At 40.2% G+C, this 25,056-nt stretch overlaps 1 protein-coding gene across 2 annotated transcripts in view; it reads left to right on the top strand.

Annotated features, from left to right (window-relative positions):
* The window catches only part of Pappa2 (pappalysin 2), a 255,185-nt gene that overhangs the window by 97,011 nt on the left and 133,118 nt on the right, over positions 1-25,056 (top strand). For both annotated transcript variants that reach the window (XM_076547785.1, XM_042258387.2), the window contains exons 5-9: positions 8,820-9,113; positions 11,341-11,533; positions 15,017-15,138; positions 16,521-17,010; positions 19,845-19,973. In XM_076547785.1, the coding sequence (XP_076403900.1) occupies positions 8,820-9,113; positions 11,341-11,533; positions 15,017-15,138; positions 16,521-17,010; positions 19,845-19,973 (1,228 nt within the window). The remainder of the gene's footprint in view (positions 1-8,819; positions 9,114-11,340; positions 11,534-15,016; positions 15,139-16,520; positions 17,011-19,844; positions 19,974-25,056) is intronic.

Raw genomic sequence — 25,056 nt, 5'->3', positions numbered from 1 at the left:
AAGAAACACAGAAGCCAAATGCAGAGTTAAAAGCCCAGAGATCAGAGTGTAGATCTCATTCTAAACAGTCTTATGAAATAAGAAACACAGAGCCAAATGCAGAGTTAAAAGCCCAGAGATCAGAGAGCAGTAGCCAAAAGCTGAGAGCACCTTCTTACCACCCACTACCGTCCTTCCCCTGAGAAAGAGACCTACTTCCTGTGTGTCTTTTTATCGACTTTCTGTTCTGCCTTCTCATTGGTTGTAAACCCAACCACACGAACTCCTCATCACTGCCTGTCTATACAGACCTCCAGGTCTCTATGGTTGGTATTGAGATTAAAGGCATGTGTCTCCATGCTGGCTGTGTCCTTGAACACACAGAGATCTGCCTGTCTTGTGATCAGGATTAAGGGTGTGTGCTACCACTGCCAGACTTCTGCTAAATGGCTTGCTATTAGCTCTGACTCCCAGGCAACTTTATTTATTAGCATACAAAGAAAATCACATTTCAGCACAAATAAAATATCACCACAGAAAAGGAAAAATATAAAATATTCTCAGACAAATAAAATCAGAGATAATTTACATGAGTGCTGAAAGACATCCTGGAAAAGGTTAGGAAGCAAGAAGAAAACAATCTTGGTTAGAGACAGAAAAAGTAGCTGATGATGCTAGAGAGAGTAAAAATATCAAAAGCATACAGCAATGCCTTTAGCTTTATTTATATGTAGAATTAAAATGTAACAAAACTATTACAGAAGACAAAAAAGGGACAAGAAATTAAAGCATTTAAAGATCTCCCTTTTCGTCTGTTGAGAAAAAGCACTGATTTCACATCATGCTAAGCACAACATTAAAAGCCATGTTGTCATCTTTAGATTCTTTTATGTCTAAAGATTGATTGCTTAGGAAGATAGTAACAAAGTGAGGCTGGAGCGTTGGCTCAGTGGTTAAGAGTGCATACTGCTCCATTGCAGAGGACCCGGGTTCGGTTCCCAGCATCTACTTCATGTTCTCTCAACAGCCTGTAACTCCAGCTCCTGGGATTCTGACACCCTCTTCTAGATGCTGTGGGTACCCATACTCATGTGCAAATATCTACACACACACACACACACACACACACACACACACACACACACACACACACACACTCAATTTAAAAAATCTAAACAAAAGAAACTCTGAAGAAGAAAACCTAATATAGTGATTACATTAACATTAAATGGACTTTTGGCCCCAGGGCAGACTAAAAGGTTGTCAAACTCACAATAAACCCTGTTACCTGATGTTCACAAGAGACCAATGTTAAATCTAAGAATACAAATGGTTAAAGTGAAAGTATAGGGAAGTAAAATAAATACCATGCAAATACTAATCCAAAGGAAAACAGTTTTCTAACATCATATGAAGTACACTGTTAGGTGGCAGTATCAGAAACAAATAAAGCTAGTTTCATAAAAGAGTAAATTCAATTAGAAGATGTAATGGTGATGAATTTGGACGTGACCATTCACATGCCCTGAAAAAAATACTCATAAATATATATAAACAGACACAGTCAGAGCTGGTGGTTTTAAATAATTTTCTCAGAAAAGATATGACAAGTAAACATTCAGTAGAATATAGAGATTTGAGAGATATGATTAAAAATTTGACTCAATTAGCAGAATCAATCTGTGTCTTTACACAGAGCAGAACACACGTTCTTTTCATATGCCATGGAAAGTTATCAAAGGAGTTCATGACCACAAAGTAATTTCAGAGGATGGAAGTCATAAAACTTTTCTCTCTCATCTCATTGTAAATAAGCTGGAAATCAAATAATAAGACAATAAAAATGAGGAACCCCCTGAGTATTTAGAAATTAAGCAATATACTTCTAATTAACCATAGGCCAAATTATAGTGGAGACAGGAAGCTATTTTAAATGATTATAACAACATGTTATACAAAAATTGTTGTGCATATGGAGACACAAGCAAGGGAAACTTACAGCTTTACTAGAAAAGAAGAAAGTCTGCATATCAAGTCAGCAACAAATAGCATATTAAACTCAAAGAAGGGCATAAGTGTTAAAACCAAGACAAGAAATAAATTTGTTGAAAATAAACTTCCATTAGAAAAAAATGAACAGAGCTAAAGGTTTAGAAGAGAGAAAACAAGTCATAGGGGGAGTGGATTGATAAGTTCCTAAAAAGACAAAGTCATCAATAAAAACAATGACAGAAAAGGAATCTATTCTATCATAAAAAAATAAAAGAGGTAGACTGGGCATGGTGATGCATGCCTCTAATCCCAACACTCAATAAGCAAAGCAAGGCAGATAGATCTCTGTGAGTTCGAGGCCAGCATGGCCTGCACAGTGAGTTCCACACCAGCCAGAACTGCAGATAGCTTCCATATAGCTTTAACAGGTAATGGTTATTTTCAACTAATGGTTTTGGAGCAGTTGCATACCCACAGGGAACAGATAATGACCTCAGTTTGAACTTTGCAATGGATAGAGAAATTGAGTCAAAATAAACCATAGACTTAAGTGTAGAAAATGAAAGTATAAAACACCTAGTAGAAAATATGGGCAAAAATTTTTGGGACAGGGCTAAGCAAAAAGTGCATATATAAGATAGCAAAAACATAGTTTAGCAAAATAAAAACTCACCAGCAATATAAAAATCATTTGCTGACAAAGAGTCTGCTGAGATGCACAAAGAAACCACAAGCTTGTATAAAATAATAAAAAGCACACATCTGGGAAATGGCTTCTATTTAGAACACACAAATTCTCCAACCTCAGTAGTAAGAGAAAAATTGGACATTTCAGTTAGATATGAGCAAAGATAAAAACAGACATTGTGTAAGAAGAATGCAGAGATAAAGAATAATCACAAGAAATAAAGTTTCACCTCGTTAACTACTAGAGAAATGCAAGTTAAGACAGTGAGCTGTAACTACACTCCTATCTGAAAGACCTAGCATAATAATGCTGCATGCTAGGGAGGGGCTAGAAAAGCTGCTGCGTCTGCCATACTTGCTAGTGGAAAACTGAGAATGACATAGCCACCCTGAATAATTTGCAAATTTCTTGTGAATATAAGAATGCCCTGCTAGGTGGTAGCACACGCCTTTAATCCCAGCACTTGGGAGGCAGAGGCAGGTGGATCTCTGAGTGCAGAGAGAGTTCCTAGGACTGGGATTAAAGGCATTTGCTACTATGCCTAGCAAGGAGGAAGGTTTTTAATAATGGGCTGGGTCTATATTTTGAGTGTGGTAGTAGTTATATAATTTTACACACACACACACACACACACACACACACACACACACACACACACACATATATTATACTTACAGAGAACTGCACATGTGCATGCATACACACAGGTGTAGGATTTGGTCTGTAATGTCTACACATAAGGAGAAAAGTGTGCATACAGTAGGTGTGCTGTGGATGCTCCCAGACAGAGGTGGTGTTTTACTTTAAAGACAGTGGCTGCCCCTTAAGCAACTTCTGTCCCAGTCAGCAATTCCAACTTCTGCAGCTACCAGTAGCGGCTAGGCCACATCACATGGGCCACAGCCCGGCCTGAATTCTGTTCCCTCAGGCACTGGCTCTATCATAAACTTTATCTAAATCTCTGACCTTCTCTAGAACTCAGGATTCAAAGGTCCAGGTGAAATTCTGCTGGTTTAGAGAGACTGAATAGCAAGTAGCTAACCTTCTCTCCTAGCTCAGGTCTCTTGAAAAAAAAAGGGGGGGGGGGCGTCCTTCTGATCAGCGCGCCCCACTTAAGAACTCTAGCTACACATGGTTCCTCCCTACCACGTCCTACTTCCTGTCAGTTAGTTGCTGACTCAGCCTCCTGACCCCAGGTTAATTTTATTTAATCAAACAAATGTAACACATCTTTATATTGTTAACAAAAGCAGCAGGAAAAAATGTACCTTTACACTGTTAAAATAACATTCCACAACACAGAGGGACAGGTAATAAGTTAGTGGAGGAATTACATTTCCATGTAATGATACAAGAAATGTTTATAATTTATCTCCTGAAATTTTGGCTCGCCATATGTTGCAGAAGCAGCTATGGATATTTATATTTTGTTCTTAAAACTTTTAAGGAATGAGAGTGCTCTCCTGCAATGTGGTTTTTAATGTGCTTTTCAGGAGATGGGGCTGACCAGCTCACAGCTCTGAAATAAGAATGAAATTGCTTGTGTATATATTTATTGTTTCTTATTTGATCATAATTGTGATTTAAAAAGAAAATACCAGTACAGACAGCTGGCATGTCATGATAGAGGAAGACGTTGTGGATTTTCTGGACAGCCTTCCTAAGAGTCTAGGTAGGCTTATGTTTGGATCAGTGTGCAACAGCTCATCATGTTGAAGGTGATCTCAGTGGCCCACATCTAAGCATACCAGCCTTAGCATTGGAAAACCAAATGCGGTCTCAATGACCAACGACTTTACTCTATGGAAACCCCAAGCTTCATCCTGCGTTGCCATCAACACTATTTCTCCCATCCAGTATGATTTTGTCTTTCTAAGTCTATGCTAATGGAGGCAAGGAACTTTTATAAATAACATGTGCATTAAAATAATGGATTCAAAGATGGAATATCTGGCTAAATGATAAGCCAGCACATCTATAAGTCACTAATATCATAACCACAACCCTTCATTCATTCGTGTGTGCATGCATGCAATCATTTGAAGACCAATTGGTGAATCTGTTCTCTGGCAATACAGACCTAGAAGAATACAAGGACAGAACAAAGCACAGCACCGGTGGGAGACAGACGTGTCACACATGCTTTTGCCATTGTGTCATAGAGCAACACAGAGGGCTAGCCCTCTTGACAGGCCCATTGAGAGAAAGTGCCAAATGCTTCCCAAAGCATCAGGGGTGGTATTCCCAGACAGCTGACACCTGAAGTGAGCATTGAAGGACAGATAAGGCTGGTGTTTGCTTGGCAGACCTTGGCAGTGAAAAACTGAGAGATGCCTTGATGGACAGCTGGTAAAGTCTGGCTATGCTTGGAGGTAGGATGAACTCTGCATGGCTTCAGCCAGTACTCCCCAGACATATTTTTTCCTTTTGTGTCCCCACAAAGATTTACAAAAACATCTGTGCTTCTTCACATGCTCTTAGAGTAACATGAAAAAACTTAATCCATAAATTTAACTAGTAGCAAGCAATGCAGCACTGATAACTCACTTAAATTATGAAGTGCTGAGCATTTCTTTCCAGTTTAATTGTCATTTCAAAGGATTACTTTCTACAGTTGGATAAAAAAATTACATTGTTTAATCATTAATGAACAAAAATACACAGAACATTATATTTCAATGAGATAAATGTGGTTCCACACACCAAGATCAGTTCTTATGCATGTGGATGGGTAGTAAATATTACTATAATTTAGCGTGTTTAATAATCAGTTGTATTGCTTGTTTTACAAATTTCGTTCTTTGTTGTGGAAAATATGTTTTGGGGAAGTGTATGGTAGCCAGTAACTGGAAATAATTATATAGATACCTACAGACCAGTCCTGATCTCCCTGGTTTATAAGGGAGATCATATAACATTCAGCCCTAAAAGTTTTACAGAAACATTTAAAAGTCATTTCAACCAGTACCCTTGACCCCAGTTGCTAAGTTTCTTTTTCAATGAAATGGCTTTGGGAATCATTCTTTTTGCCATGAGCTACTTCGGCGATCTAGCATTGGGTCTGGGGAAAACCAGTGAGAACTTGGGAACATCACATCACTCTGGAAGCTTGACTTTCCACAGCTGAGATCTGTCTTTTCCTCAGCAGCTTCTCTCTCCCTTTTCTTCCTCTGTAGCCTCCCCAAGACCACACAACGGCTCTGCCTTACTGTTTTAGCTTGTTCCTCATAATCAAAGCTGAAAGGCCTTCTAAGTAGGCACATCTGTATTCCCCCTGCAAGTCCATGAAGGAACAGCTGTGCCACACATGGTCACCAGTTGCTAAATGCAGAGAGTTCCATTCATTCTGTGCCACATTTGAAGTTTGATTGTACCAGCCCTGTATTGAGCTCAGTTCTCAATGTACACATGCAAATATGCACCAAATATAAATGTATTCCACATTTACACATGCAATGTACACATGTATGTGTAAGCAATGTACACAATGTACACATGCAAATATGCAGCAGATATAAATGTATTCCATGTTTACACATGCAATGTACACATGTATGTGTAAACAATGTACACAATGTACACATACCAACATGCAGCAGATATAAATGTATTCCACGATTAGCCTTAATTTCTGTTTTGAATGCCCGTGTTTGTGAATAGTAGAAATTTACTCAGGTGAGTCTCATTTTACTTGGGGCTTTGTCTAGCCAGGGTGATGGTTCGTATATCCTGACTCCAGAGGGACCACGATCTATTTTGTTCTTAGTCACCAGGTGAGGCTGACCGCCTGAAATAACCATCATTCTCATCACAGGGTCACACTCATGGGGCCACTCGAGTGAGTTAGGTGTCACCTTTTCTCTTTGTGTTACTCCTGCTCCCATTTAACCTCACTTTCTCTCTACCCAGCCACTCTTGTCTAGAACTGGATCATTTCCTCAGAAATTCACCTCTAGAAGAGGAAAAATCCATCTGCTATCAGATAAACCTGCCCTAAATTTTGATACTCAAAAGACAGGGTGATCAACTTTATTGGATTCACTGCCATCTACATGTTCCCATCACTTATCTTTTATGTTCATTCCTTCAACTTATGGTCTTCTCTAGGCTGATGTGGTGGTGGGGTATGTTGGTAGTGTGAAGGTAAAGATGGTGGTCTTTAATTTGTCATACTGGCAAAACCACAGTCCCTTCAAGACTCAGATGGCACAGACTCAGGAAAGAACCTCCTACTTCCTTGCTTTCAAAGGTCTGTTGTTTACCTCCTAGTGAGGTAAGATATGCAGGAGACTCTGGCATTCTTAGATGAAGCTTAGGAAAAACGTTAGTATTTTTAAAACTGTCCCCATCCCTTCACACTGTTGTTTCGGTTTCTCCTGAATCTGTCATTTATTGGCACCACTGCCATCTACATAGTTCAATACTTACCCTTTGCCAAATATGGCAAAAGAAAAGCAGGGCTGCATTTCTAGAACACTGGCCATCTCTAGGAGAGCATCAGGATAGGGAGAACTTGGTTGTTGGGGACAAAGCAAGTCTTGAAATTACACTGACATGATACCAGGGCTGGTCTGAGACTAGCAAAGGGTGACTCTCAACCCTGGGAGGCTGTCCCAGGTCTTTCGATATTTTTTTCTCAGGCACTGGAAATTATGTTTCGTCTTGTCTGACAACTTTGAGCCCTAAAGAATGAAGCCCAGTCAAGTGTTTCAGTGATGGGAAAAGGAAGGAAGAAGAGAGTGAGCTTGAATAAGGAGGGCAGGCAGAAGTTAGGCCACTCAGCAATCTTCTCATCTAAACCCAATGCAGTGTGATTTCCTGTTCTCTGAAATACCTGCCTTGGTGTCCTGTAGAAATAGGGTGGGGTGAGTGGGATGTATTGCTAGCTTCTTGAGAGTAGGAGAGGTAAACTCAGATTCAACATTCTTCAAAAAATGTAATATTTTAATAATACTTTGAGAATATCAGATAATGAGATTTTTATCATATTTATTCCCAACCACACTCTGCCTCTTCTAAGATCCACCCTTTATCTCTCACCCCTATTTTTTCTTTAATTATTTTTGTATGTATACATACATACATGTAAAAATATAAATACAACCATCTGACTTCATTTATTGTTGTTCCTACATATATGTTATCAGGCCTGAGTAGTTAGTATTGAATAACCCATTAGAAGATTCATCTTTGGGGAAGATGGATTCCCATTCTCTGAGAAGTTATTACTTGCCTATACCTTTCTGTCTGAGGTAATGCTCCATGAATTTTTCCTCACCTGTGTTGGCCTGTCAACTGGTGTTATCATTTTGAAGGTCTTGTTTAGGCAACCATAATGTTGAGATTTCGTGGGTGCAGCTTCCTGGCCTATATAGAAGACACAATATTGCAGTAGCTGTTCAGGTCCTCTGGCTCATACAGTTCTTCCATTCTTTCTCCCGAGATGTTCACTGATCCTTAGGTATTATTATAGATGTATCACATGGGGCTGAGCATTTCATGGTAGGTTGTTCTACATTTGTGGACAGTTGTGGAAAAAGTAACCCTCTTAACTCATTTATTGAACAGCTGAAGTGTGTTAAACACTTTTAATTTATTTTATCTAAATTACACTGATGTTAGTGTTAACATCCCTGCTTTGCAGGGAGTAAAACTGAGTTGTAGGAGACCATATGGCTAATGACAGCTAGAATGTGGAAGAGCTAGATACCTTTCTGGCTGCTTCTCCCTGGATTCCAACCAACTTCATGTGCTTCTGCCCATAGTAATGGCTTTCTATCTCAGCTTTTAAAATACTGATTTGTGAACTCTATTCAGAAATATTTATATTTATTTGTTGAGGTTAGCATTTATAACTTCGTTTTTCACTCCTCTGGGTGATTTAATGTACATCTATGGCTGAGGATCTTGTCCCTCTCATACAGATATGTCTGGCTACTGGGTCTATAATGACCCATGATGGATGTTAGAGAAATGTTAACTGATTAGTTCTGTGGCTGTCTGTAGAAAGAAGGAAGAACATTATTAGATACCACCAAGTTAATTATAGACTATGTTTGTAGAGGCTGAGATGGACTATTGGGGTTTTTGTTAAAGAATGACTAAGGAAGACTGCTGTTCATCTCTTTCTCAAAGAGGTTTTCCAAACCTTCCATTACAGGTGGTGTCGTCCTCAACCCAGCCTATTACGGCATGCCTGGCCACACCAACATCATGATCCATGAGGTGGGACATGTCTTGGGACTCTACCATGTATTCAAAGGAGTCAGTGAAAGAGAATCCTGTGATGATCCCTGTAGAGAGACAGTGCCATCCATGGAGACAGGAGACCTGTGTGCTGACACCGCTCCTACACCCAAAAGCAAGCTGTGTCGGGACCCAGAGCCAGCTAACGACACCTGTGGCCTCACCCACTTCCCAGGGGCTCCATTCAGAAACTATATGAGCTACACAGGTATCACCACAGCCTCAATGCTTTTGTTTTCTCTTAAGACCACTTAAGTGTCTTTGGGAATTGTTAGGGAGTACGTAGTTAAAGGGAACCAGAAAGGTTCATGGCACAGAAGTGTATTTTGTGTTGGATAATCCTTTATTTTCCATGTGTTTGAAGTATTTGATGAAATGCTGAGGTATTACAGGGTCTTGTTGACTGGATTCTCTTCCATTTAGAGCTTGAAAGTGATTCCTATTATGTATAGTTAAAATGGGACAAAGTGAAAAATCCTCTTGCGATCTCTTCAGGTTTTACAACATGATGATTCTCATTGAGGTATTTCCTCTGGAGATGGTCTAGTCTGATAGTGATAAATGACAGGTCACTGGGTGAAGATGTCTCTTCAGTACGTTTACAGATAGTTAACAAACTGACTTGATTAATTGAGGTACTAGAAACCTTTTACCTTATACTATGTAAGAAATCATATTCTCTTCTTCCAGCACAACATTGATTCCTAGCTTACTGTTCATGTACTGTGCCCAAAATGATACTATTTAATTTTTTTAAAAAATGGTGCTTTGTTGGTCCCGAGGAAAACTGTATTGTGTGGCCTTGTCCTGTTTTGGGACATGCTGTGGGATGTTCTGTATGTCAAATTGCTCTGACTGGTCAATAAATAAAATACTGATTGGCCAGTGGCAAGGCAGGAAGTATAGGCGGGACTAACAGAGAGGAGAAAAGAAAGAACAAGAAGGCAGAAGGAGTCACTACCAGCCACCGCCAGGACAACCAGCATGTGAAGATGCTGGTAAGCCACGAGCTACGTGACAAGGTATAGATTTATGGAAATGGATTAATTTAAGCTATAAGAACAGTTAGCAAGAAGCCTGCCACGGCCATACAGTTTGTAAGCAATATAAGTCTCTGTGTTTAGTTGGTTGGGTCTGAGCAGCTGTAGGACTGGCAGGTGACAAAGATTTGTCCTGACTGTGGGCCAGGCAGGAAAACTCTAGCTACAGGGACATCTCCTGGATCATCCATCTCACCTGTGTATCAGACCTTTCTTGTTTCTGGCAAAGAGTAACACTAAGTATTCTTCTAATGATGGGCATAATTATAATTAAAATTGACAGCTAATTTGATTTGATCACCTACTCCAATGGTGAACGAAGGTTAATTCTTAGTTCCATGTTTTACTAAAGGCAAACTACAAGCTCCTGCTCATGGCTTTGACGGTATGAAAGAACAATGAGCTAGCTGGTTCTGCCTGTGGCCTCTTAAGATATTTCCCTCCTCCAAATTTCATGGTTGTGAGCAATGAATTGAATTAATAAGCATCAACACCTCTGTCTCCCTTAGCCAGGATGAGGTGGCCTTGGAGATGCAGAGTCTCGGAGCAGAGTCTCCTTAGGTACCACCATAATGTGTGGCAGATGCAATGTTGAGAAGCAGATGTGGCAGGTTTTTGGTCTACTCTAAATAGAAAAGTGCTTGAAATGAAGATCACTCCTTTCCAACCTCATGAAACGTATAATGAACATAGTGATTTTTGCTGTATCTGAAAGAAAGATTGGGGCCATCATTCCCATCCCTTAAGTTTCCTTGAAATTTCAGCTTCCTCTCCACTGAGCATCATGAGTGAATACTCATTTTCCTTGGGCATGGACACAGGGTATGTAGCAGATGTAGGTAATTCTGAGCACAGGCTGAAGGAGACCCTCTGCTGACACACTGCCATCTTGTGGTGTGCTTAGTGTGCAACCATCAGTTTGGGACAGTTGTTCTCAACCTGTGGGTTGGCAGCATACAGATATCCTGCTTATCAGATATTTACATTATGATTCATAGCAGTAGTAAAATTACAGTTATAGAGTAGCAATGAAAAAAATTTATGGTTGGGGGTCACCACGACGTGAGGAATTGTACTGAAGGGGTTGCGGCATTAGGGAAAGTTGAGAATCATTGTCTTAGGACAATCGTGACTAGAGTCTCACCCTAGGACAATCCAAGAATATAGTAATGAGACAGCTTCGGTGGGAAGCAAGTTCTATGTCTCTGCTCTTCTTCTCAAACATCTGGCTTTCTTTCTGGAGAAGAATGAATTCCTTTACTGAGTCTAATGTTTTTTGAGTCTAGTAAATGTGAGATCTAGGGTGCTAGTCATAGTGAGAATAGAGTGAGCTCTTTGCCCTGCCTTTATGCAACGGTGCAGGTTCAGCCTTCACATCCTTTTTTGTCTCCACAGATGATGAGTGCACTGACAGCTTCACCCCGAATCAAGTAGCTCGGATGCATTGCTATTTGGACCTCGTATACCAACAATGGAGTGAAAGCAGAAAGCCCACACCCATTCCCATCCCTCCCATGGTTATCGGGCAAACCAACAAGTCCCTCACTATCCATTGGCTGCCTCCTATCAGTGGAGTTGTGTATGACAGGTGAGAGAGGCACTCCACTATCTTTGAATCATTTCAAAAGAGGGGAAGAAAATGAACTGAGGACCCCGATTGTGATGTAAAAGTGTACATAGCTGTCCAGGGACACCTCGTGAGTGTGCTCTGGGCTCAGCTCCTTAGCAATGCTAAGGGTGTCTCACGAGAGCCAGAGGTTCATCGTGTGTGCTTCTTCCACACAAGGATGGCCTGGCAGAACTGGCAAAGCATGGCCCATCTGTCTTAGCCAGCTGTTCCTCTGCAGGGTAAGGCTTTCTCCTTGGCCAGCGGTGACTGGGGAAAGGGAAGCAGACCATGTTCCTTTAGTCAGTTCCAGGGTGAAAAGAGAAAGTGTGGGAGTCTACGAACTCAACTCAGCATTTCTAATACTGCCTCTGTCTCCCGCTGAACGCTGTGTTCTGCCTCATGGCCACTCTCTGGAATTGTTACTGTCTGTTCTTCCTTGCCCCCTCTACTGGCAACTAGTGTTTTGTATTTTTATTTTTTTGTTTCTGAGACTGCCATAGTAGACACTTACTTAATCCATACTCATTGAAGAAAATCACAGTACCTGAAGCCAGCTGTCATTTTCCTGTGCTTAGCTGAGAGAGAGAGAGAGAGAGAGAGAGAGAGAGAGAGAGAGAGAGAGAGAGAGGGAGGGAGGGAGGGAGGGAGGGAAGGAGAGAGATCTGATGTAGCAATGGGGTATATGATTTAGCTGAAAAGGCTCCTTGGACCCATGCAGACTTGGCTCTTGGAAGCCTACACACAGATGCTGAGTAACAGGGAAGCATCTTTTTTTTTTTTTAATCCCGTTATGTGGAAGACCCTGAGAGACATCTGACTTCACCTGTCTCCTGCAGTCCTCACAGTGGGCACCACTCCTCCCTGTGAGTGAGAAACACACAGGGCTGGCTCAAGACCCCACAATAGGTGATTTGGGGGTCGGGGGATTCAGAAATGAGGAGCACAGACTAGATCAGAATGGATGAATGCTTTGGATTTTGAGCTTTCTTTCTCATTTAGCAGGTAGACATCTACTCTTATTTTTCTTAATATACTATTTGACTAATTCTGCAAGAACTTCATATGATGAAATTTGACCCATATTCACCCCAACTCCTCCCTCTGACTCTTCCCAGATCCACCCTCCCCTTTCCATATCCCCAAATTTGTGACCTTTACTATTTTTTAAAATAACCCATTGGGTCCACTTTGTGCTGTCCACACACTCAGGTGTAGTGCAACAGGACAGTGACTCCTCTTTGTACAACACTTCACTGTGACTATCTGGGTCCACTCTGACTACCAATGGCCCTGGAGCATGTCCTCACACTCTTTGGATTTAATGAAAGCCTGGGGTTGGGGGGCAGCTAAGCAGAGGTGAGGATACAACAAAGCCAGTGGATTATTTTTCAAAGCGATACTCAGTTGCTTGAAATCTTCGTTCTTTGACTCACACTTAGTCATGACATCATTTAGCACTCACAGCCCTACAAAGCAGTTTGCATTGTTATCAGCACCCAGGTTCCCATGGCTCCTTTGGTGATTCAGCACACATCTATGCAATGTGTACAAGAACCATCTTCCTGCAAGTGTGACCTTGTGTAGCTCTGGCAGGACTGTCCCGTGTGGGTACATGCAAACCCGAGTTTTACATCAGTTTATGTAACACGTGTAAACAATTTAATCTTTCAATTCTCTCTCTGGTACAAATGTTACGATAAAGCAGACATCAGAACTGGCTTGCTGAGAGTCTGTTGGCAGAAAAGATTGCAATTTGCTTCCTTTGCTCGGCTAGGTGGCTAGTCCTGAGGCCTCCCAGCACGTGTGTTGGAGAGACTCACGTCACATGCCCAGCGATTTGTGTCACGCCTAGAGTTATGTTTACTCCACCCTTGTAGGTATTTGGAATCCTTGTGTCAGAGAGGAGCCCAGCTACGCACTCTGCAGCAGCCCCGGAAGGGCAAGTGCATCAGGGAAATGTGGTTTGGAATTGTGTTCGCGTTAGGAAGGGTACTGATGGAGTCAAAGGGTGGCTCGGAACTACACCCTTTAGTTGCCAAAATACTGAACACTGGGTGGTATTTGGGAACTTGCTCAAAGGAATTAAGAAACTTGTGACTTTGGGCAACTGACTGAAAGCTTTCTGAACCTCAATTTTCTCATTTGTAAGCATGGTGTCATCACAACGGTTAGAAGGAGGTTGTGTAAAACACACGGTCAGGTTATGTAAGGTGCTTAATGCCATTATTATTGCCGTTGTATAATAATATGGTTTTACCAGTGTATTATAAGGTACTAACCTGCTATTCATATGTTCTGTTGGTATGTTGCCTTGATTTTAGGCTAACATTTCAAATATGTTGTTCACAACCAGGCTTCTGAAAACATTCCAAGTATGAGAGAAAGACAACTCTCAGAAAGCTGTTGGCCTTGTTACTCAGTATAGTTATCTTTGCACATTCCGGTTACTCCAAATGTGATGCTTGTAAAAACCTCTTCATAGACTGAATTGTCTCACAGACATCTACAGGACAGACATTTACAGAGGGACTACTGAGGCCAGTCATGTGCTAATTCTTACGAACACAATGAGAGCTAAGTAGACCCTTAGCTACAGATACACTCACAGGCATAGGAGTCAAAAGAGGATGGCTATAAATTTGCAGTGTACACATGGCAGTATCCTGAGAAAGGGGCCAACTAGAAGGTGTGTACAGAGAAGCAGGGGCCGGACTCTCAGAGGAGGAAGGCTAAGCACCTCCTGCAAAGACATCTGAGTAGTGAAGTAAGAGTGCTAAGTGAGGATGCTTGAACAGCCTTAAGATCGTTGTAAGGACATGTGCTTTGTGCAGTGATGTGAAGAGCATGGAGAATTTGGACCATAGCGTGGTGGAACTTATGCTAGAAATATAAAGTTTATGAAGGAACTGCAGGAGGTAAGGCTGGAACTAGTACTTATCACTCAGTGCTGATAACAAAGTATGATCCATTGCTCCGGGCGATGTCGAATCAAGGGGTGTTACCCTCCACACTCTAGTTTATGCATGTAAGTAAAAGTAGGGCATTAAAAGAATCAGAACACACAGAGAGTGACTTCACACTGAAAATCATTGTTTTAGTGGCCAGGTATGTGTATCCTGTGCCTTTCTGACACTTAATTACTATAGAAAGGGGTTCTATGTTGGTTGAGGAAAATATGCTTATTTCTTGTTTAATGATTCTAGGACAAGAATTCCCTTGCGTCTCACAGACTTCTTCAGGACTTTGTTAAACTTTTCTCTTTCCTGACCTTGAGGTTACTCATGTTTTATGAATTTGACAAAGATGAGGACTTCAGAAGAAGGACATGAGTTGCCATGATAAATGTGCCCACTTGTCCCTCTAAGCCTGATTTTCCAGTGACACCTTCTTCCCAGAGTCTTCCTGGCTTCTTTTCCCTATTCAACATAAAGACACTTCCTTCTTCATGCTTCCTCTTCCCAGGGCCCCTGGCAGTATGTGTGGTGCCTGTACTGAAGATGGGACATTCCGTCAGTATGTATACAAGGCTTCCTCTGGGCGGGTGTGTGACTCTTCAGGTTACTGGACTCCAGAGGAGGCTGTGGGTAAAGTACCATGGATTTTTGACTAATATTTTAGTGGCCACTGAGCATGAGTAATGGATGAAGCAGTGGTGTATGTCTGTGGTTTTTTTTCTTTTTTGCATGTGGGTGAGGGAGGGTTTGCTGAATCTTTCCAGGGTCTTGGAAACACTGCTGGTGCTTCTGTATGCTGAGTGTCCTATGTTGGTATAATATGAAAGTCCCATGGCTGTGAAGATGTAAAGATTTAACACAAAGGGATCGAGAAGTCAGCCCTTCTCAAGGGTTACCTCAGTGTTAACTAGGGCCAGAAATGTTGCATATGTCTACTCGTCTCTGAAGCAGCTTTGGTGCATGATGGTGTAAGCTAAGTGTTTACTCCTCTATATCAGGAGAGTAATAGAGAACACATTGCAAAGAACACTCATGTGCTGGCTGAGCACGTTTGGGTGGGGGCAGGGTGGACTAGGTGTTCCACACGGATCGTTCTCATCTACACTATTTTATGAGTCTATTAATCACTGGTACTGGTTGTGCTTTGAATGTGATCTAAGCTAGGCTCTAGCAGGGAGAAGATGTTTTTTGTTATTTCATTTCCTGTCCCTCCCCTAAGTCCTCTAACAGTCACATCCTCACTCACATATGTATATCAGGCTCTAGAAGACAAATTTCAACATGAGCCTTTTCGGTGCCAGTGCAGAAAATGCTGTGGACATGGCTTCTAGCCCTTCTCCATGAAGAGCTTGACTTCTGCCTTCCCCAGTTTTTGTTTGTCTGGCTGATTGATTGGGGCTTGTTGTTGTTGTTGTTATTGTTACTTTTTTCAAGACAGGGTTTCTTTGTGTAGCCCTAGCTGTACTGGAAATAGTTCTGTAGACCAGGATGGCCTTGAATTCAGAGATCCACTTGCCTCTGCCTCCCAAGTTCTGGGATTAAAGGAGAGTGCCATTATGCCTGGCTCTTCACAATCATTTTTGATACCTACCTAATCATCATCTTCTGAATACCCCCTACCCCCTGCTTTGTAGCTATTAAGATCCACAAAACTACCGAGAAAGGTGTATTAGAAACAGTCTATTTGAATGAATTTTCAGTCCTGATTGTGACAAGAAAACAGAATAATGATGTATGAGTCTTCTACAATGAATACCTGATGTCACCTTGGGCTCCTAGTTAGTTATTCAAATGATAGAGCATCAAGGAGAAAGCTGGATGAAGATGATTGACAGGACTGGTCATATATGAATCTTTTCAAAAGAGAACACTTAAGAGATAATCCACAAATTGATGGGCTTTCTGTAAGAACGCTGAAGTCTCCTTCATCCTCTGTCTGCTGATATGGGCTGCTGCTCTTTCTCATTCTTTTAATGGTGGTTCCTGATGCATCTTTTCTCTCATTTCCCCAGGGCCTCCTGATGTGGACCAGCCCTGTGAGCCTAGCTTGCAGGCTTGGAGTCCTGAGCTCCACCTGTACCACATGAATATGACTGTGCCCTGCCCAGCAGAAGGCTGTAGTTTGGAGCTGCTTTTCCAACACCCAGTCCAAGCTGATACCCTCACACTCTGGGTCACTTACCTCTCCGTGAATTCCTCCCGGGCACTCTTTGACATAGAGATCTTGCTAGAACTCAAGGAATCTGTACATCTCGGTCCCTTAAACACTTTTTGTGACACACCGCTTACCATCAAACTCCACGTGGATGGGAAAGTCTTGGGAGTCAAAGTCTACACCTTGGATGAACGAATGGAAATTGATGCTGCTCTCCTGACTTCTCGGCCTCATAGTTCCTTGTGTTCTGGATGCAGGCCTGTGAGTTATCAGATACTCCGGGAGCCTCCTTTTTCCAGTGGTTTGCCCATGGTGGTGACACACCCACACAGGAAGTTCACAGACATGTAAGTTGGTCAACAGAATCTTCCAAACCATGGGACTTCCGGGACTTTGTTTCAATTTGCTTGTCTCTGCTTCTAATTTTTAATATTCTTCTATGCTTTTGAAGAAAATTATTTCCCAGAAAAGAGAAAGCATGTGCTTTGACTGTTAATGTCATCATTACGATGATGGAGAAGTTAGTGTATGAGGTCTTTTAGTTCAGTGAGTGGAATTGATACTAAAGTTGATCAGAATAAGATTTTTCTGTCTTGAAGCAATATTGTTTTCGATTCCTTCTTGTAGCTTTCCAATAATTTAGCATAACTTCTATAATTTTCAATTTATAGCCAATTCTTCCATAGCTACACTAAAAGGTCACAAGTCTCTCAGATGTTAAACACAGCTTCATGATTCATCCATATGTATGTTCACGTTTCCTTCCTTTTCTTATTCCCCCTCTTCATTTCTTCTTTCTTTTGTTTCTAGTTTTCACTTACTTTATTTAATGTCTTTCCTTTGACATTTAGTGAGTTCTTCTGTGTTCCTGGCACAGTATGCTCAGTGTTGGAGACAAGGTCAGAGGTCAAAATTTAATGTCTGCCTTAGATGCTGCTATAGTCAAAGGCAAATCCCCCCACTTCAGCATCTTCTTAGAGACTGACTGGAGGGCATAACATGGTACAATAAAGTTTTATCAGAGTGAGTCCTATTAGGTGATTTTTGCCATATCAGAAATGATCAAATTACGATAGGATAGCAAACTTTATTTCATTATTCTATGCATGGGCTGGGTGATTTCCTCTGGATTGCTTGCTTGATCTCAGGATGACATCATACACATATTGAGGCCCCTAGCGGAGACAGCTGATGTGGCTGGGGATGTGAGGACACTTTTCCTCATGACCACTCAAGCCCTGCTGTGGGCTACTTCTCATGGGTGAATGGCTGTTTCTAGGAGAGTTCCTTGAAACAGGAAGGGCAAATTCCCCATCACTTGTAATTTTCAAGTCTCTGATGGAAATTACTCTTGATACTGTTCCATGAAGTTCCATGAAAATTTTCAGATTCAAATAATGAACTGCCTTTCTTCAAAAGGAGAGACAGCTGTCACACAAACCTTAGAGGTATACATTCTGGCTGAGGTAGGCATTTGGCAACCCACCACAGCTATAAAACCTAGCTATAAAACTTCAAAATGTCCAGTTTGAGCTCCAATACATTCTTCTTTCCATGGTTGTTTTCATCTTTGCCATCAGAAAATTGAAAAGTGGTTAAAAAAAAGTATACATAAAATGCAGATCATGAGGTAGATTGGAAAGAAAAATTAACATGATTTAGCAGCTGTAGCCAAGCAATTGATACAGTGTTTGTTATATAATGATATTCACATATAAATGCTTAAGGTCAGTAATATTCTGTTTTATAGATAGAAAACTAAGCTTGCCCTACACTCAGTTGCTGAACTAGTAGTAGATGGCAGTCTCGGGATTCAAACCCCATTTCCAACTGACTCCATCTTTTTCCCTCAGTAGAACACCAGCTTTTACAGACTCACTCAGCTCATGGGAGGCCTGAGGTACCTGCTATTATGTTTTCTCCATAAGAAGAGTAAATGCACAATAATATTTCCATCCAATCCTTTTCCCAACCACAGAGCCATGTAAGACTTTTAAGCATGGCTAGACAAGAAGAAACCACCCCAAAAGGAAACCAACTGCCGGCATTGATTGGGATAAAATTGAATTTGCTTTAGAAACAGCATCTGGCACTCTCAGGAGAGGGTTCCATTCTCAAAAGGGAAAACTAATTTGGAAATTTAAGAGTCTTTAATATTTAGGTGTCTTTCCTATTAAAATACCTAAAAGCCAATACAGATGATTTTAAAGGTATTTTGGAAACCCCAAATTTCCTGTTTGCTGGTTGCTATGTCAGATTGTGGGGCGGTGGCTCTGTGGTTGCTTTAAAGAGTCCGTTAAAGAAAAGAGAACTTGGCAGGAGATTCACACTGGCCACTCATGGCAGTCCCAATAATTCCTTGAGATCATGTTCTCCTAAATACGTGCATCCTATCTTGACTTGGTTGGTACTTTTCCAATCAGGACAAGCACTGGACAAAATTAAGATGAGGCAGAATTTATCTTTGAAACCAGCAGCCCCATTCATGAGCCCTTTTCCTACCAAATAAATGTCTTGTCTCAATGCTTCCCACTTAATCAATACACCAGGGACCAGAGAGTCTGATAAATTCCTTCCATCTCTCAGGTCAACTTATCAACTCCGTTCTTGGTATTTGGAGATAAAGACCAATTTAATATATCTCTACCTGGGAATTTTTACCTCTTCCATGTAGTGATGAACTGTATTCTTGTGTTCTTACTTCTATGAAATACTTGTTCCAGTCTTTTCAATGCAAGAATTCTCTTTTAAGGAAACCGTGATCTACAAATCCGAGAAGGGCCTTGACTGAGCCCACACACTGAAATTCTAGACCTCACTTAGTTTGAGTACTTTAAAAATATATATTACAGGTTTTTCAAAAGTTGCTATATATTATCTTGGTTAAAAACACTACACGCCATCCTACTACATTCTCAAGGACTGTTACCTCAAATGTTAACTCACCAAGCACTTACTAATACATTTACGAGTGGAAAACATATGGGCCAATAGAGATAAATATCTACACAAACACGAGGATGCTCGTAGAATTGGGCCCTGATCTTTGTTTCAGTCAGTTGGCATGTTTCACATTTTGTTTCATGTAACTGTTCCCTTAAACTCATGTGAACTAACTGCAAAGGACCCAGGGCATGCCACTTTGTGGATGTGATCGTCACAGTCTCATTGGTTTCCACAGGGAGGTCACACCAGGGCAAATGTATCAGTACCAAGTTCAAGCTGAAGCTGGAGGGGAACTTGGAGAGGCTTCACCTCCTCTGAGCCACATTCACGGAGGCCATTACTGTGGAGATGGGAAGGTGGCAAGGTAAGTCATGTGTGTGCAAGACGGTGTGAGCTAGGTTGTACTCAACTGCTCAAAGAGGCATAACCCTCTATTTGAGCTTAACTCAACTTAAAAATGTGTAGAAGCAAGGGACTACAGAGGTCTCATGTAGCATTTCCAAAATCTGGGGTCTTGAGAGGTCACTGACACTTCTGCATAGTTTGAAGGGGACCCACTTTTAGTCAACATGGTCCCTGGAGTATTGAGATATTTGGGCTGATTCTCTGGGGCCCCCTTAAGGTACCGGTGAGGAACTGCAGCGCAGTGAAGTAGGGAAAGAATTAATGTAGATGACAGTTAAATAATGATGGAGGATATAATTTAGACCAATGCCTACTTGTTCAGTTTTTACAAAGTGGATGTGATTGGTGGGAAGAGAGTTACTCCACTTAGTGTATAATTTTCTGTAAGCATTACCAAAGGAGAGATATAATGATTCCTTTGGTTCCTTAACATCCTGTGATCTTCTTCCTATTGGCCTGTGTTATTAGACTGGGGAGCAAAGACATCTGGTTTGGAGTTGTCCAAGTTCAGTACTGATATATATCCAGTCCTAGGAAACCCAGGCTAGTTGGTCAATCCTCATCTAACTTATCCTTCATACTCATCTAACCTACACTTATATAAAGCTGCTGGGAGTAGGGATCTGGGAGGCAAAGTATGATGCATTGCCAAATTCTGCATCTTATTAAGATGGCCTTTTTTTTTTTTTTTTTTTTTTTAGTTTCTCAGACCGAGAAAATATATACTGAATTCTACATTCTTTTGTAGGATTCTATCTGACTAGTGATCACTGAACATTGTTTATCTTGGTCTGCTTAGATCTTCAAGCTATGGTATAATCCTATTCCATTGCACTGAAGTACAAACACTATATATTATTTCCTATATAACTACAACAGAAATCACTTAAATATGTAAATCTCACTTGTTCATCCTTGCTCCTCCCTAGCTCATCCTCAGTATGCTAGCTCTCTTCCTGTGCCATTCTCCAATTGTGGCTACCATGAGGCCCTAGCCTCATTTGCCTGGGCATATATAGCAGAGTGTAGTGCAGCCATATTTACTCCTGTCCCTTGAAGCAGCTTAACTGGAGGCAGCAGTTCTCTGCTACTGGGTCTCACAAAGTCCCATGCCAAAATGTACTTTGTAAGCTCCTGTTTGCATTCCTCGGCTGCCCAATCAGTACTGTTGTCCAGGGGAAGACATTTCTGAATCCCAGCTATGCTTCAGTTCGGGGCACCCCAATACACAAGGCAAAGGGAGTCATGCAAGTGGTTTAACCCACTTGGTTCCAGATAAAAGACTATCAAGCTAAGCACTAGGGAGGGCCCTGAAATTTGGAGCAGCGCTCATTCAGAAGTTGATTTTCTCAATTCGAGCTGTCCCCCTACCATTTGAACCATGTGGCACTTGAGACTTCAAAATGTGGTGAATGCAACTAAGATGTGCAATATTTATTTTAATTTAATTTAAGGCAATTTATTTCTAAAACTGGAACTCAATTTAGTTGTTGGAAAACCTTTAAGAATGGCTTGAAAGTTTGAGATAACTTGGATAGATGAATTGACTTTTTCAACTACAAATATAATATTGAAGTAAAGGTGAAGTATTTGAAGTGAGATGTAAGTGAAAATGAATTTTAAATGCAGTAGACTTCAAGTGTTTGGGATACAAAAGGAATGTTACAAGTTTTATTAATCATTTTACATTGTTTAAAAATTCAAATGGTAATGTCTTAAGTACCCACAGTTTGATGAAATACAGTTATTATAACTAACTTTATTATTTTTACTTTTTTTTGATTTTTCAAGACAGGGTTTCTCTGTGTAGCTTTGTGCCTTTTCCTGGAATTCACTTGGTAGCCCAGGCTGGCCTCAAACTCATATTTTTACTTTTTAAGTGACTATTAGAAAATTTCAAAATTGTATGTATGACTCTCATTTCTTAGGTTTCTACTGGGCAGCACTGCACAAAATGATATGCATTATGCTTATGCTAATTGTTTAAATTGTCTTCAAAATAAAATTGTAAAGTTGCCTCTTTCCAAGGTTATGACCTAGAACTCAGACAGGGAAACGTTGGTGTAGACCAGTGGTTCTCAACTTTCCTGATGTTGCAACCATTTAATATCATTCCTCATGTTGTGGTGACTCCCAATCATAAAGTTGTTTTTGTTGCTACTTCATAATGGTAATTTTGCTACTGTAGTAAAAAATAATGTCAATATCTGTGTTTTCCAATGGTCTTAGGTGACCCCATGTGAAAAGATCGTTAGCCCCCCCAAAGAGGTTGTGGCCCACAGGTTGAGAACTGCTCATGTAGACCAGTCCTTTCTCCATACATGAGTACACTAGGAATGAGCCTTGGAAATATTTCCTGAATATCACACAGTAGATTAGTGCCTGGGGCAGTCTTGGATGAACCATATTGCCTTAGTATGAAAAGAATGTGAAGGGGCTAGAGAGATGGCTCAGTAGTTAAGAGTGCTAGATACTCTTTCAGACGACCTGAGTTCAAGTCCAAGAACCTGTAAGTGGGCTCACATCTGTCCATAACTTCAGTTCCAGGGGATCTGACACTCTCTTCAGGCCTCTATGGGTATAAGGTGCACATATATACAACCTGACAAAAACATACATATAAGTTAGAAATAAGTAAGTCTTAAAAATATCATTCAAAAATCTGTGACATAGATGTATGTATGAGCTAGTTTGGGGAGAGAAAGAATGTGAAGTTTTTTTTAACTTTTTTTTTTTTTCCAATTCTGGGGATTAAAACCAGGCTTTCCATAAACTGGAATAGTGTTCCATTACTCATCTACATTACCATTCCCTCATAATTTCTTCAACTATACTTTTCCTATATTTTCATTCCTGTCTTCAGTTCCATCTTATAACTTAAAATATGATTACTGTGCTTTTGTGTCTGTACCATAGTTTTAATTTATTTATAAACATTCTCATTTTAATTAATCTTTAATCCATCCCCATAGTGACCTTTAAATAATGGTTGGAGCTATTTGTGATAATCTTGGTCTGACAACATTTTAGAATTCCAAATTTCTATATATGAGCTATATATGGAGCTATTGGACATATTGAAAAGTAAAGGAGGAAAAACTGTAAGCCAAAGCCATTTTATAATAGCCAAATCTTACTTTTTCCACAGAAGTTTTGATGTAAGTTTTTTCTATTTTGTTCTCATAACATGCTTTATGAAAGAAATCTCACTGTAGACTAACTTACCTACCTTGACCTACATTTAGTCATCAACTAAGGTTCAAAGATTACATTTTCTTTTTTCCCTGTAATATATGGTATCTGCCACTAGGTGGTAGTAGGAAGTAAGGACAGTGACTTGAATCCTGACTGTGCCATTGATTCAAGGGCACTTTTTTTTTTTTTTAAAAGATTTATTTATTATTGTGTATATAATGTTCTGCCTGTGTGTATGCCTGCATGCCAGAAGAGAGAACCAGATCTCATTATAGATGGTTGTGAGCCACCATGTGGTTGCAGGGAATTGAACTCAGGACCTTTGGAAGAACAGCCAGTGCTCTTAACTGCTGAGCCATCTCTCCAGCCCTCAAGGGCACTTCTTGAATCTCCATATTATATATGAACAGGAGATTCAACTCTGCAAAATCTGACTTTTATAATTTCACCTGCATAAAGGAAAATGATTAAATGTAAAATGATAAAAAAAATCAGATAAAATGAATAGAAAACAAAATGACACAGATGGGCAGTCCTTCTCACCAATTAACTATTCCTGTTTTGATTGCTTTGTTTGTGAGAGAGGATCTCTCTTTGTATCCAAGGCTGACTTGGAATATTCTATGTGTTTCCAGAGTATTGTGTGCCTCTGTCTTAAGGAAAATCAACTACTGTTTAAAATTGTCAAAGGTTTTTAATTAAATTTATTAAATGCTTTTAAGTAAAAACATTAAAAATGCACACAATACCATGTTATGTGTTTGATATAATATTTAAACAGGTTAAACATATCCATCTCTTCATATATCACTTTCTTCCAGTAAAAATATTTCAAATTCTCTTTTCCAGCTTCATGAATACACTACATGTATTTGTTTTAGTCAGTCCATTGAGCAAAAGCACACCAGGACCTGCTCCTGTGTAATTGTAACTCAGAACATATCAATGAACCTTTCCTCATCACTCCCTTACTTCTGCCCTCCTCAATCTCTGTTAACCACATTCCATTTTCAAGGTGTATGAGATCAACTTCATGCATCCCCAATATGAGCAAGATCGCAAGATACTTCCTTTATGTGCCTACTTAATTTTTACTCAACATAATGATTTCCAGCCCCACCTATGCTGTCCCAAAAGACAGAATTCTAGTTTCCTTTGAGGCCGGATAGTATTCTACAGGATATGTGTCACATTATTTTTCTCCATCCATCAGCTGATTGACAGGTGGTTTCATCTCTTAGTTATTTTGAATAATGCTGCAATTAACATGGTAGTACATATATCTCTTTGACATACTAATTCCATTTCTTTTAGATATACCCAGGAATGGGCTTTCAAGATTACATATTAACCCTTTGTATGTGTGTGTATGTGAATGTTTGTGTGTGTATGTTTGTATGTGTGTTGTCCTAGTCAATTTCTTTCATTCATGTTTTATAATTTGCATTGTAAATGGGGTCACTTTCTTGATTTCTATTTTCTGTAATTAGTTATTAGCATATTATAATGCTACTGTTTTTGTAAATTACTATAGCTAATAAATAAATTAAGCAAAATTGAAAGCTACAAATCAGCTACTTCTAAGACCTCATTTATCACAGGGCCGGAGAAGATCTTGCCAGGCACACTTCTGAGCCTCCCACAAGGCTCTCTCAGATTTTTCTGTGCCATAATACACTTGGTTTCTAGGAATTCCTACAACCTACTGACCATGCTAATCTACCATTTTGCTAAACTCACATCTACTTTAAATATTTATTTTTGAATATTTCCTGTAAATTATTGTTATTGTTCAGCCTTTAATTTTTAAAGCATAAGGAGGAATTTAAATGAAGTAATGGTAGCTG

Source organism: Peromyscus maniculatus, chromosome 11, assembly GCF_049852395.1.
Source record: "Peromyscus maniculatus bairdii isolate BWxNUB_F1_BW_parent chromosome 11, HU_Pman_BW_mat_3.1, whole genome shotgun sequence".
In the NCBI taxonomy this organism is placed as follows: domain Eukaryota; kingdom Metazoa; phylum Chordata; class Mammalia; order Rodentia; family Cricetidae; genus Peromyscus; species Peromyscus maniculatus.
The sequence above is the reverse complement of the archived record's forward strand: the minus strand, read 5'-3'. Positions and strand labels throughout refer to the sequence as shown.